A 15,657-nucleotide genomic window follows, 5' to 3' on the forward strand; every position below is an offset into this window, starting at 1 on the left:
GTCGACAGGTCTTCGATTTGTTTCATAGCCTTTCCCATCCAGGAATGAAGGCTACAGTCCGCCTGATATCTCAGAGATTTGTTTGGCATGGGCAAAGGAAGGAAGTAAGCAAGTGGGCCAAGGAATGTACGGACTGCCAAGCTTCAAAAGTGCAAAAGCATACCAAGGCATCAATCGAGAAGATTGCTGTGCCCGAAAAGAGGTTCAGGCACGTTCATGTCGATCTTGTAGGTCCTTTACCCCCATCGCAGGGCTTCACTCACCTCTTCACAATCATCGACAGAACGACACGATGGCCAGAGGCTATCCCACTCAATGTCACATCATAAACAGAATGTGTGCTGATCAATCACTGGATCGCCCGTTGTGCCATCCTTATCGACATCAGATCCGACAGAGGCCCTCAGATTACTTCTGTCTTGTGTAGAGAGATGGCCGAGCGCCTTGGTACCAATTTTCATCATACAACAGCCTATCACTCTCAATCCAATGGACTGATTGAGAGATTCCACCGGTCGCTTAAGAGTGCTCTCAAAGCAAGACTCCAAAGCTCAAACTGGCTCAACCAACTGGGATTGGTACTGCTCGGTTTGAGGACTTCCCCAAAAGAGGACCTGGGATGGGAACTTCAGTCGCCGAGCTAGTGTACGGAGATCCACTCAGAGTACCGGGCGAATATTTTACAAGTGACACTTCACCTTTCGACCCGTCATGCAGCCTCGACAACTTATGATCCCAAATGCAGTCATAACTATAGCCAAGGCGACAGCAGTTCACTGTCCACCTACCTTCAGCATCCACTCTTCACTAGACACAGCGAAGTTCGTGTTCATCTCTTCGACGCTCACGAAAAACCCCTACAGCGCCCGTATGCTGGTCTGTACACGGTTTTAAAAAGGCATGACAAAACCTTTCTTGTCGATTTAAGTGGTCACGCGGAACATATCTTTGTCGACCGACTCAAACCTGCTTTTGTGGATCTGTCGCAACCAGTACGTGTTGCTCAGGCACCAAGACGTGGGCGACCTCCCTCTTCATTGCTTGTGAATCCAAGCACAAATACTAATTCAACCCAGCCTAGCCAAGCTATACAATCCGCTCCTGTTACTCTACAGGAACCACAACAAGCAGGCTGGAAGGTCTCACGTTCAGGACGTATTGTGAGACCACCTCCCCGATTCTGGAACCTCCTGTCATGTCAGCGCTGGTGGGGGGGGGGGGGTCATACAGTGACTCTCCGAACACTCAATTACTCACAACACAGCAGCTGATATGACCATGTCTTGGCACGGACTTGCGAAGTGCTCACACGAAAAGCACCACCTGACCCGACTGTCCTCCAACGGCCAGTCGAGTAGAAAACTCAGGTGAGTAAAGACCTACCTACAATATAATATATACATATTATATATAAAATATTATACATATATATATATATAATATATATATATAATATATTTATTATATTTGTGTGTGTGTGTGTGTGTGTGTGTGTGTGTGTGTGTGTGTGTGTGTGTGTGTGTATGTGTGTGTGTGTGTGTCATGACGCAGTGGAACCATGCGCTCTTCAATTTTTGGGCATGTGGGGTAACTGATATCATCTGAATGCTTGCTTTCGATGATAAAAATATCCATCGTCAAGAAGTCGAGATATTTGCAAGTGAGGGAGGTGAGGTCACCTTGTTTCTGTTGTAAAATTAGGGAGAAAATGGCTCTCATTATTTGATAATTTCAATAGCTTGAGAGCCCTTGAAAACTGATACATGTATCATATTCTGTGCCTTTAATCAACGTTTTCAGATGGCAAAAATTCGATAAAAATTGCCAAACAGGCAGAAAAATAACTGTTTCTTCGATTTCATCATTTTGACTAGCGCCCGATTTAACTATGATGTCTCACATATATATTATGTATGTGCGTGTATATAATATATGTATTTGTCACATTTTTACCATATTATACATATTTTGGCTTTTCGTTGTAAAAGTACTTTCTCTGTCAGATGCAACGACTTTTGCATAATCATTGTTTGGAACGTTCCAGTGCTATCCATCCTCTTGGATCGATTCTATAGGTGGTGAAAGGTAAACAAAAATTGGAGGTGCTTCTTCTCAAATGACTTTACCGGCATCATACTATAAATATTAGAGGTGGTTGCTTCATTAGAAAATGTTTGAAAGTAAAAATGAACGAGTGAATGAATTAATGAATTAATTAATGAATGAGTGTATGAATGAATGGATGATTTGAGATGAATTTATCCCAGACTAAATGAAAGACATGCCTTTGCATAGGCGGTGATAAGGCTATTATGATTAATACCAAAAGCATTTGAAACTTTTTTGGTAAGTGTTTTACAGTGCTGGCAGCTGCATAAGGTCATATGAACGCGTGGGACACACTAAAATTTGTGTTTGCTTTGGTAAGAAACAGTCTTGAAACTTTTAATCATGGACTAGGATAATATTTCTTAATAAACTGAATAGAGTAATCACCCAATGACAACTAACAAATTTGTTTTTGAAAATGTTTGACAATTATTCGTTCTTTGAATGATTGTTATTCTCGTATAAAACAATACAATGTTGCATTCACCAAATACGGGGTACTGTCATCGTGATAAGATGTTATAGTTGTTGACACCAGTGAGATAGCTGGCCGAGATAGCAACACTACTACCGGTTCGTCCTGCTTCTACTCATCACAATTGTACCATCCTCACCCCCATCCTGTGGCTCCAACTATAAAGATATAAACATAACGTTACCTAAAGAAAACAAAATTCAAATTTAAGGACCTCAGTATTAATATGACATAGGGGAAAGCGGTAGAAGACTGGGACACACTTTGGCTTGTCACGAGTTTGACAATTAATTTTGTTTCACTTGTAAAACTGAGACCTGATAGGAGTTTAGCGTGAAACAACACCCAAAGAATAATAACAAAAACAAAGCATGTTCAATTAGTGTCCTTAATAACAGAATTTATACATGCTTCCAAACATGATGTATAAACATGGTGAACTAGGACCGTGTCAGGTAATTGTAGACGGTGATTGGGGTGAAGTGGGACGTGTGGGACATGGCTTTATGAGTGATAGGCGCTGCGGCTGGGGTGGTAGGAGATGAGGCTGGTGTGTCTTGATCTTGTAGTGACAGTGATCGATCACTTACAGCTGACGGCAAAATTTGTCGTCTTCAAACCAATTCATTCAGAGATCACAAATCCGAGACTCATAATAGTACAATTAATTTTGGTGATCCCACCACCCCCTTCCACCCCCCAAAAAACCACAACTAAACAAACAACAACAACCAATATCTCCTACCTCATCGTAGGTAACATTTTTTTACAGTGACATAGTAACAGCATTTGTTTCTATACACTAACACAAAGGTGTCAAACTCAATTTACCCTGGGGCCTTTTTTCAGAGGCTCGGTTCCTTAACATTTTAGTCAGCTGTAGTTGAAAACAGATTGGCTGCAGATAATAGTTCTTGTACAGTTTCAAGTAAATCCAAATTCTTTCCACTCTCTCGTCATCAAAAAGAAGATAAAAGAAAGGACGTGATCTGCAGAAATCATTTTTGTTTAAAGTGACGGGACCTTTTTTGTGTCCGTCTTTTTCTTTTAAAATGGTTTTCTTTCTTTTTTTCTTTTTTTGGGGGTGGGGGTGGGGCTGTTGGCAAAATCAATGTGATTGCCAGGCTTATCTCGACTTTAATCAAGGATCACGCGCGCGCTCAAGTAGAGAAGCACACAAGTATCACTGATGAGGCTATGAAAAGTGATATAAAAGTTCCCTGATCAACGGGCCAAAAGATTCTATCTACGACCACAATATTATTAATAATGCAGCAAAAAGAATGGTTTAGCTGTAGCGTGAGAGCCAGTGTCTTAACTGCGTTTTATCTTCAAGTGATTTGTTCGCACGGGTAACAGCGTCAGTAAAACGCGTGACCGCTGACTCATGAAACATTGTTGAAACCAAAAAGCTCGAATGACGAAGATGAAAATTGAATTAAATGTTATTCTAACTTGGTTTGTTGTGTCTTTGGAAAAACCAAGGTATCATGTTCAAGATGATGTCACTTTTTGAATCCAAATCTTTTGCTTGGCTACCTCTTCCTTTTTAGCCGAAGTCATTATTAAATAATATCTTATCTCAAAAGTTGGCTGACAGATGGCAAAAACCATTCCATTCTTTGTTCTTTTTAATGAAAGGCAGCAGGACCTTTCCCAGCAGGTGTTCCTACTTTTTCTTTTCTCTCCCTGTCTCTTCTAGCGATGTTATGGGTTTTGAGGACACATTTTTTTCATCTCGCATGCTGTAGGTTTGCTTTCTAGTGTGGTTCTCACACTGATAGAATTATGTTGGCATAAACAATGAAGTGAGAAAGCTGTCACATTGTGTCCATAGTGGTGTTTGGATAGATAAATGGGATGCGAACTGATAGGTGATGGTGTAGGCTTTTTCTAAGTTCGTTTGTTTGTTTTTTCTCTATCTAAGAATCCGTTTTCTGTTTAAATCTGCCAAGGTTATTGTACTCTGTGACCTGTGTCAGGTTGTTTGTTATTCACACATAAGTTGAGGGACCTATAATTTTCCCTGATTTTCATGACTCTGGTTTTATGTAATTATTCTAATGTCAAATTTATCCCAGCAATTGTTGAGTTTGGTGGTATGGTTTTGGAATCTTTGTTGTTTTGGGTGAACAACGCACTGGTCGTTTGCAAACAGAAACTCGTTTAGCCTTTCTGGGTCTTGGATACGGCCTCGAAGTAATACTCGTTTCTGTCTAACATAGTATATTCTTACTTCATTTAAAATACACAATATCACGTTGTTTACGTACTCTTCGTTAATCATTGGAGTGTGAAGCTGGAAGGTCAACTTTTCTTCTTTTCTACTGTCTGTCTGTTGTACTCTTCCAGTGCATTAAATGACCAACATGGAGTCCATGTGCTTCTTTCTGTTCAAAGACACACGGTTTCATTTAGACTATCGTGAAGAATACAGTGATAATATGAACTAGGACGTTCGATAGGGGACTCAGTCATTTAGCCTTCGTGTCCTACCAGGTCAGCGTGGACCGACTCGCGCGCCCACATGTTGTCAACACATTTGATTGTAAAGGATAGTTGGCAGTTTTCTGATAAGAAGAAGTGCAACGTATTGTACAACATACTAGATGTCGATCATTATATCCTTAAGAAAAGAACAGATTTCTCATGAGGTTCTCATATCGCCTTAAAAAGAGGTGAAAAAGCATTATATCAAACCACCTGACTTTTAGAGTAACAGCGTGCTTGACTGTCTCCCGTCTTTCCAAGCATCTGTCTGGTTGTCAAACCTGAAAAAGGGCTACATAATGTGGATGCAAATGTTGACGTACCCGTGTTGTAAAGCTAGTCGAACCGATAAGTGAGTTCACCTGCCTTCAGCTATATAAGCTTCCTTCCTCAAAACTAATTTATTGCAAATAAAACCATTTTACTTTGACACAAAATCTTTACCTGAACTGAGGTACAGGTGCTTTGTTCACAGGGTCAGTCACATACAGATACAAGTATTCTCTGGGAAATTCGTGATCGGCCACACGATTACCACTGATGTGCCTAAGGCAATAAAGTGCCCAAACATAGATGAGGCAATGGACGCAAGCCGGTCAATGCGTAGTTTGCCCTCGAACCCCTCAGCCGGGTTCTATTTCTTTTTTAACATAAAAGCAGCAGTCATGTCATGTGAAAAAATTGTGAAATGGCATAGGCCTCTATCTACATTGTTAAGTTATTAAAGAGGCGGGGCCTCCGAGTTAACGTCCATCTACGAAAGGATGGGTCAAAGTGGGAATCTCGTTTAAAGTGCCTTTCCCAAGAACACAACGTCGGACCGAGCCGAAGCTTGAACCCTCGAACCTGCAATCTCACGATTATGAAACTGGTAGCCTACCCACCAGGCCAGTATCTTTGCCTTGCCGTAGCCAAGGATAAAATGTGTACTTGTTGACACCAGTGAGATTGCTGACTTAGATAGCATCACTGCCCTGGTTCTTCTTGTTCTTCCGCAATGCAATTTACCCGCCCTGACCCCACCAGGTGCCTCCAGCTTGAAGTACAACATAAATATAACGTTACACAAAATAAGGCACTGGTGACGACATTGGACTTAAAAATAAAATCCCAAGGACGTCTGCACAACGTCACGTACTTTTCTCGCCTAAAAGAGGCCAGCAAAAGAACGTGGTCTACAATAATTATCTGTTGTTTAAATTCACAGGACCCATGTTTGTTCCGCTTTTTTTCCTTTACAATATAAATTATGCGGTTGCCAGACTTATCTAGAGCTGATTCGTTAATGTCTGGCGATTACTAATACATCCGCAAAGGAAGACACTTTTTAAGAAAAATTGAAAATTTAAATTAGAAGAATTAATGGTTAAGATGACTTGTGGCCCCTGCTGAGGCCGATGAGACCAATTCTGGTAGGAAAAATGTGTGCCAGTCTTAATTCGTGAAGGTTCATATGACTCGCCGCCCTCTGTAACTACTACTCTGCTTTCCAACTTGGTCTGTCAGGGGCTATGCTCTCCCATGTCGAAGGATTTATGTCTTTCAGAGACATTTTCTGGGTGTTTAGGTAGCGCTGTATACTTTTGGTGCGTTAACATCACGCTTTCCTGGGGACAGTTCAGAATATAATACCCCCTTTGTAAATCTGGAATCAGACTTTCTTACGATAATATGGCCAGCCCAGCGAAGTTGAATCCGTTTGAGCTTAAACAACAGACTCTCGGCTTTTGTCCTTTTGAGAACTTCGGTGTCTCGTAATTTATCCTGCCATTTAAAGCAAATAATTCTCCTGAGGCATTTCATATTGAAAATGGTTAAGCTTCTGGGAATGACCTTGGTACACCGTCCACCATACAAAAGGGAGGACTACAGCAATGTGGACGTTTAATTTCGAAGCGAAAAAGGGAAAGAAAGGAAAAAAGAGAGAAAAAAAGAAAGAAAGAAAGAAAAAAAGAAAGAAAGAAAGAAAAAAAGAAAGAAATAAAGAAAGAAAGAAAGAAAAACCTGTCGTGAACTTCTGAACTTCGTGTACAACATTGGAGTGACGTCATGCGACAACACCGTGACTACATGCGACAACGGCAAAGAGATTTTCTACCCCTCGGGGAGGTGCTCCTGACTGAGGTGTCTTTAGACCACTCCCATAGAGGGAACATTAACATGCTGTTAAGCGCAGTAGAATTGTACTACGCTTAACAGCATGTTAATGTTCCCTCTATGGGAGTGGTCTAAATGGTAATTGTAAATGGGCTGATTCATAAATGATATGCTCATAACTGCCTGAACTGCAACAGGAAACTGCAGCTTTTTCTTTCTTAATCCATACTATCGTCATTTTCCCTCTACTTCTTTTGTAGGTTTTGTCACACTCTTGTGACCGTCTATTTCTGGGGTGCTTGATAGCTGAAGCAGACTTCGTGCTGTTGGTGAACAGAGTAATCGTGATTCCCTGTAAATACTTCTCTATTGACATCCACCCCTTAGCGCTCATATGACCTTATGCAGTTGTGAGCGCCGTAAAAACTCCACTAAAATTAAAACTGAAAGAAATTTTCTCATCATCAACTGACTCACACTGACTGTAGCCTGCTTTTTCAAGAACTCACTGAAGTGTTTTGTAAGGATACATAATAATATACAATCAGCAATAAGCAAGGTACACTTTGGGGATTTCCGTTTAGTCATGCAGCTTTGGGACTTTTCCAAACAGTGGATGCCCAGATTTTTCAGAAATGGAATTGAAAAACTTGCAGTACTTTAAACTGATTCTTAGTAGTCGAAATGTTCAATTTTATAAATCCACAAGTGCAAAATTTTGAGAATCCGGCTCCGTCAGGTTTTTAAGAATATTGAATGCTACAGCTTATACAAATTCTGGCAGCTGAATAGTGTGTTTTCACAAAATTACACAAAGGTCGGCTCCGTCAGAATTCTATATCTTTATAAGTAAACGAATCACATGCAATTATGTTAGTTCAGATCTGACTTCTGACATTCTCAATGAAAACATTGATTCTCACATCCGGTTTAATGGCGGCTGAGGTCAGTCGCTGTTTCTTAGCTCCTGTGTTATCGGTGATTTTGATACGGATTTCAGTGGAGAAAAGTGGTTGTAAGTGGTGGTAAGAGGTATCATTCGTATACTCAAGTAAGTTTTGATATTTTTGTTGTAATTTGTGCACTGTATACTGTCTTTTCTACTGTCTGCATAATTTTTTCTTCTCAGTGAACCTTGCTTCGAGCACGGTTTCATTGTTGTTTTTTCTATTCCTTCTCGCCTGGCTATCGCGCTGTGTTTTTTTCACTCCCTATCTCACTCTTACTCTTACTTGTTCTTTTCTGTATCCTGATATTACAGTTTCCTTGTTTTAATCATTCTTCTTAGGAATAACCGTCTACTGCTAAGTGAACATGATGGCAAAAAATAACAGTGAATCTGTCCCAGCCTGTTTTTTCTTTGCAGAGCATATTGACCGCTCTGTCACAGGCTACCAAATATGTAAGGCCTGTGAGCAAGTTGCCGGCGAGGGAAGTATTATCGGAGCCCAAAAGCTCTATGGACTGTGGAGGATATACCCTGCTACGGTTCAGGCAAGAAACCAACTAATCATTAAGGGCATCATAATTAACAAAATGTTTGTCGCTATCCTCAGCGCCAGCCCGACGGTGACGAAAGGAACCAAGGACTCCCCCACATTGAAAGTCATCATTGGTAACATACCGTTGTCAGTGTCCAATGATGAAATAGGAAAAGAGTTTAAGAAACTAGAGGGAGTGGCCATTCTTTCAAAGTTTTATGAAGAATGTTATAGGGACAACGAAGGAAAGTTGACCTTGTTTAAATCTGGTAGACGTTTTGTCTACATTAATGTCCCCCCTCACCCTCTCCCCAAAGATTTTCAGGTTGGACACTGGAGGCCAACGTTGTATCACTACGGCCAGAAAGAAAAAAAAGGAGACGATGGGACCAATACAACCGGTGGAGATCAGCCCGCCCCCGACACCAATGTTCAAGCGACAATCCGTGAGGCTAACGCTGACACACAGGCGGAGACACAGGCAGAGACACACACCCTGCGTGCTGTAAGGCAAACAAATATGGACTCTTTTTTCCCGCAGCCTGACCGCTCCCGCCCCCCAGTACGCTCACCCCGAAGCCAGGACACAAGGTCTCCAAGTGTCAAGACGAGGAGACATAAAAGACAGGTGAGCGACGAGCCAGCTCGGTCACCGAGCGTGAAAGCTCGAAATCAGGAGGTGAGTGGCACGAGAAAAAGGCAAGATACGGTAGATTATTTTGATTATGAGGAGCCAGTGACTACCGAAACGTGTGAGCACGAAGAGGTCGGTGCGTGAGTGGTGTGTCCACGTTTCGGTAGCCATTGGTAACGACTTGGACAGGTAAAAGGACTTTGAGTTTGGTTTTGCGTCTGACTGTTTTGGATGTCTATAAAAATTGCCTCCCTCAATTGTCGGGGCCTCAACAAAAAACTAAAAAGAAGAGCAATATTCCGTAAATGTACACAGTATGACATAATTTGTTTGCAAGAGACTTATGTCACCAATACTACTGCACGTGAGTGGAGTTTAGAATGGTCTGGGGATTTCTTTTATAGTGAAGGGACAAACAAAAGCAAAGGGCAAATTATATTAGTTAATAAACACTTTAAGTATAAAACAGTGGAATTATGTATAAAAACTGAGAGAATACTTGGGTTGTCTTTCAGTATTGATGATGTTTCATACGTAGCAATTAATGTATATGGTCCAGTAGTTAAAAATGATAAATTGGATTTCATTGATAAGCTCTACTCTGTTCTTAAAGATGAAAAGGCAGACCACACGATCATATGTGGAGATTTCAATGTTGTTCATAACAATACCCTTGATATTGTGACAGGAGAGAAACACGACGACATGTCCACACAAAAATTCAGGGACTGGATCGCCAACTGTCAGATCGTTGATACCTGGCGGGGTGTGCACGGTGAAGAAAAGGATTTCACCTGGTCCAGGCCTACACCCTTTACAGCACGGCGGCTGGACTACATATTTTGTAATACTAAGTTATTTCCCTTTGTTATAGACTCTAAACACACATTTGTATATGGTACGGATCATAAAGCAGTCATAACTACTGTTCGAACTGAACAATTTAAAAGGGGGCCTTCATACTGGAAATTTAATAATTCATTACTAAAAGACAAAGAGTACGTTAACTCAATGGAGAAATGCATAGACGAATATTTAGAACGGACTTTAGATGAAACAGATAAAACCATAAGATGGGAACTTTTGAAAGTCATGATAAAGTCACATACAATTGACTATTGTATTAGAAAGTGCAGAGCACTCAAACTAAGGGAAATTCTAATAACGGAAGAACTTTTGAAATTAAATGATCAAGTAGTGAAAACCCCCCATGACCTTACATTGCTTAAACAGTTTGAAGCCAAAAAGAAAGAATTAGAAATATATCAACTACATAAGGCCAGGGGAGCACAAATACGATCAAGACAAAAATGGATTGAGGAAGGGGAAAAGAATACGAAATACTTTCTTCGGATGGAACAAATGAGAGGTGGTAGTAATGTTATAACTTCTTTACAGGATGACAAAAACAACAATCTGTATGGTCATGTAGATATTGTGGATAGCATTAAAAATCACTTTGAACGTTTATATAAGAAAGACCATAATATTGAAACAAACAAAGTTGATGATTGCTTTCCAGTACTCGATGATGTTGATAAAGAAATATGTGATAGCGAACTAAGCATTGTTGAATTAGATGCCATTGTTAATAAGTTGAATATTGATTCAGCACCTGGAATCGATGGAATTACCACCCCTTTTTACAAATTTTTCTGGAGCAAACTGAGGAAACCTTTATTTACAAACTTCCAGCAGTGTCTAGAGACGGGAGAGTTATCTCCCACTCAAAGAAGAGGCGTTATTTCTTTATTACATAAAGGGAAAAATTTACGAAGGGACAATATAAAGAACTGGAGACCGATAACGTTAACAAACACGGACTACAAAATCTTCTCCAAAATATTAGCTATACGGCTAGAGCGTGTTATGCCAATTTTAATAAATGAAAACCAAACTGGCTTCTTGAAAGGCAGGTCCATTTCGGAGCACATTAGGACACTTGACGACATTATCTACGTAGCATCTGAAAAAAATCTACCAGGTATGGTGGTATCTCTGGATTTTCAACGCGCATTCGACACTGTAGAAAAGGGAACAATATTGGCCACATTGAAAAAGTTTAACTTTGGAGAAGGATTTATAAATATGGTGGGAGTTTTAATGGCTAACACAGAATGTTGTGTACAAAATGGGGGATGGTTGTCAGAATGGCTCAACACAGAGCGAGGAATAAAACAAGGTTGCTGCACAAGTCCACTTCTTTTTGTACTTGTTGCTGAGTTGATGTCAATAAAGTTAAGAAACAATAGCAGCATATCTGGAATGAGCACAATTTTGTCAGGGGAAATAATTAATTTTTGCAAAGTTTTGCAGTATGCTGATGACACCACTCTGATTCTAAAAGACCAAGAAGACCTTGCTTCAGCCTTGTTGGACATCGATTCTTTTGGTAGCATCTCTGGGCTCAGGCTGAACAAGGATAAATCACAAGGTATGTGGATTGGAAGTGATAGAACACGCACTGAAAAATTAGGAGGAATCAGTTGGGTCCCTAATGGGAATACAATTAAGATACTAGGTATTCACTTTAGTGCAACAGAGGAAGCATCTCGCATAGAACTTAATTGGATAGACAAAATAGAAAATATGAAAAATATCATGAAAATGTGGATGAAAAGGAATCCATCCCTATATGGGAAAGTAATTATTTGTAAAACCTTTCTGCTGTCTCAAATATCCTATATAATTCAGTCACTGTCTTTACCCGAAAGAGTTTTGAATACAATTGATACTTTGTTCTTTAAGTTTCTGTGGCAGAAGAGGCACTCAAACAAGAAAGCACGCGAGAAAGTAAAAAGAACGGTAATGTGTAGATCGATTGAGGAAGGAGGTTTGGGTGTTATAAGTGTTAAAGATCAACAGAAAGTTTTTCTATTAAATTGGTTAAAACGTATGGCAACTGTTACCGAAGGCAGACCCAACAATATTCCCAACAGAATTTCAGACTTAGCTTTTACGGAGGTAGGAGGGTGTGATTACTTTTTTTCGGCTACAGCAAACTGCAAGAAAACGGGAAAATTGTGTCATGCCTCTAAGTTCTGGGAGAGTGTGATGGATACATGGATCGAAATGGCTTCTATAAAAAAAGAACCAAGCTCCACGATAGAGATACTTATGGAACCTTTGTTCAATAACCGAAACATAAAATATAAAGGAAAATCATTGTACCTAAAAAGATGGATGAACTCGGGTATAAAATATGTATATCACCTGTATGATAGGAGAATATTAAAAAGTAAGGAGGAATTGTCTCATATCACAGGGACATATGCTGCCTTTGATTTTGACTATTATGCGTTGATGAATGCTCTTCCTACACAGTGGAAGCAAGACGTCAGTGACAACAACACCGAGGAACTTTTGGTAAATACCAGAGAGGTAATAAATACGAATGGTAAGAAAACTGTTCTAGAGATACTGAGCAAATCGAACAGAGAGATCAGACAACTTCTAAAATACAGAAGACATGCAGAAATTTGTGGTCGGAATTTTTGGATGAGAAAAATGAACATTGACATAACATGTAAATACAACATAGCACACAGGTCAACGAAAGAATCTCGACTTAGATTATTGCATTTTAAAATCCTCCATAACATCTTCCCAAGTAACATTCTTCTCAATCGCCTAGGCATTAAAAATACTGAACTATGTGAGCACTGTGGTGTCAAAGACGTTATTGAGCACATGTTTATTCATTGTACCTTATTAAAAAACTTCTGGAAATACGTATTTCATACGATTTGTCTCAAAACTTCCTCCCGTTTTCCCATGACTGACTGTAACATACTTTTTGGTTTCAGTGAACGAGGGCAAGGTGTAACAGAAGCCCAGTTAAACATCGCTAACCACATTCTTTTGATCGCAAAGATGTGTGTTAGCAAGTTACGCTACAGCAAAGCGGCAAATATACAAAACTTGTTTGAATCGGAGCTGGAGCTGAGAGAAAGTAGGTGGTCGTAAAGCTCATCGATATACTTTTCTGGCAGTATATTGCATGATAATATTGTTCAATACCCCATTAGACAAAATTAACGGACGCCTTATGTTTGGGAGAAAAGATGGCCAGTCTCTATAGTATAACCATTCCCTCAGCACCCTACTCATCATAATAATAATGTTTAACTCTTCATGGACGACCTCTCTCTCTCTCTCTCTCTCTCTCTCTCTCTCTCTCTCTCTCTCTCTCTCCCGTCTTCTCCTAATCCACGTCTTACTTTCCTTTTCCCTATCTACCTCCCTCCCTTTCTCCTGCTCCTCTCTCTATTTTTCTCTCTCTCTCTTTCTTTCCTTCTCTCTGTCTCTGTCTCTGTCTCTGTCTCTCTCTCTCTCTCTCTTTCTCTCTCTCACACACACACAAACACACACACACTCACACACACACACACCCACACATACACACACACACATACACACACGCGCGCAAGCACACATACACAAAAAAACAACACACACACATACACACACACACACACACACACACACACACTAGTCCACTATTGTCAGACTGTAACTTGTCCAACCAAAGCACATCTATCTAGATTTAGCTGGTAGCATATACACAGTTAATGATTTGTCAAATTTAAGATTCATTTTCAAACGTCATTTTGGAAATTACACAAATGTATGACGAGACCGTGTAGATGCAGACACAGGGTGCTTGATTGGGGAGTTTGAGGCCGCTCCCCCTGAGGCGAGGGGATACAATATTGTGTGTAAATTGTTCCCTCTCGACTCGGGTTCGAGGATCCTGTGTCGGAATCTCTGCAACTTCATATATAAATAAGTATTAAGTCTTTAACCCAATTGTGAATTGCTGCCTGCAAACCCCTTGCGAAACCCCAAAAATAATCTCTACCACTGTACTAGCTACCTACTAAGGTCCTCTCTTCACTTGTCTTGGTCCGCTAGAATAGGCTAATACTAACAAGGTCACCATAGCAGAGACTGTGCCCACCATTTCGGAACTTCACGGTGACATTAAAGATGGTTCCAGTAGGGAACGGGATAGCGGGTGCCCACATCCCTCGTGACTCATCAGAGCAGAGGAAGATAGGACTAACGCTAACATTATTTTTTTTAAAAACAACAACAATCAAATAACAGAAGCATGTTTTCTTATAATTATAAACGTAAGCACCATCCCACATCATCACTTACCACCACCATCACCGTCATTTCTAAGGTCATCATTGCTCTCAGATCCTTCACAAACATCTATAATTATCTTAAACATCTATATGTAACAGTTATATGTCATAACAAATTTGTACGTTATACATTATTGGGCACTCTCATACGCACATTTTTCTACTAATCAGATGGCGTCAATATCATAGACATGGGCAAGGGACAAAAAAAAAAAAAGAAAACATTGATTCAGTAAATAAATAAATACTTAAATAAATAAAAATACATAAATAAATAAATAAATAAATAAATAAATAAATAAATAAATAAATAAATAAATAAATAAATAAATTAATTAATTAATTAAATACTGTTTTTTCTGTATGAACCAGGAACTAATCTCAACAAATCAGTTTCACACAATGTTGTAAAAGGTTTTCTGACTTATATGAACAATAATCATTGTCTATCATATTGGTGGGTGCCTTTATAAGTAAACGAATCACATGCAATTATGTTAGTTCAGATCTGACTTCTGACATTCTCAATGAAAACATTGATTCAGTAAATAAATAAATACTTAAATAAATAAAAATACATAAATAAATAAATAAATAAATAAATAAATAAATTAATTAATTAATTAAATACTGTTTTTTCTGTATGAACCAGGAACTAATCTCAACAAATCCGTTTCACACAATGTTGTAAAAGGTTTTCTGACTTATATGAACAATAATTATTGTCTATCATATTGGTGGGTGCCAACATAGTGACATTTGATGAGTTGAAAATGGGAAAACGTGAAATATATTTGAAAATCTGAATTTGTCGCCACTCGCCACAGACCAATGGGCGAGATAATTACACTTTACATGTGTCCTTTTCTGTATTTCCAAAAAAGAATTTATAGAATTATTTTAACGAAGCCCTTGAAAGGATAATATACATACGCTTTATTTAATATCAGATAGTCGTGAGGCAGTCGCAATAGGTCAAGAACAGGATCTGCTGTCCTAAAGCAGAGCAGCGCGCGTATTTTGTAGTATTTCATGCATTGTACCAAAGATCATACGAGTAACTTCAACCAGCCTCCTCTGGGTGTGAAAATAACGGGAGAGTCAAGACATGCGGGAATTTTACACGTAGATTTGAGAACTTCTGCCAGTCATCAGTCCATCCTTATCGTGTAAAAGAAACTACATAGAGGCTGACATCTTAAGGGGTTATATACACGA

At 39.5% G+C, this 15,657-nt stretch overlaps 1 protein-coding gene across 1 annotated transcript; it reads left to right on the top strand.

Moving 5' to 3' along the window:
* The first annotated feature begins 7,462 nt into the window (after positions 1-7,462).
* On the top strand, positions 7,463-10,533 carry LOC118477549. The gene is made up of 2 exons (XM_035969288.1): positions 7,463-9,280; positions 9,975-10,533. The coding sequence occupies exons 1-2, from the start codon at positions 8,486-8,488 to the stop codon at positions 10,158-10,160; spliced, it is 981 nt and encodes a 326-aa protein (XP_035825181.1). The 5' UTR covers positions 7,463-8,485; the 3' UTR covers positions 10,161-10,533.
* The last annotated feature ends 5,124 nt before the right edge of the window (positions 10,534-15,657 follow it).

This window comes from Aplysia californica, unplaced genomic scaffold (assembly GCF_000002075.1).
Source record: "Aplysia californica isolate F4 #8 unplaced genomic scaffold, AplCal3.0 scaffold00134, whole genome shotgun sequence".
Lineage (NCBI taxonomy): Eukaryota > Metazoa > Mollusca > Gastropoda > Aplysiida > Aplysiidae > Aplysia > Aplysia californica.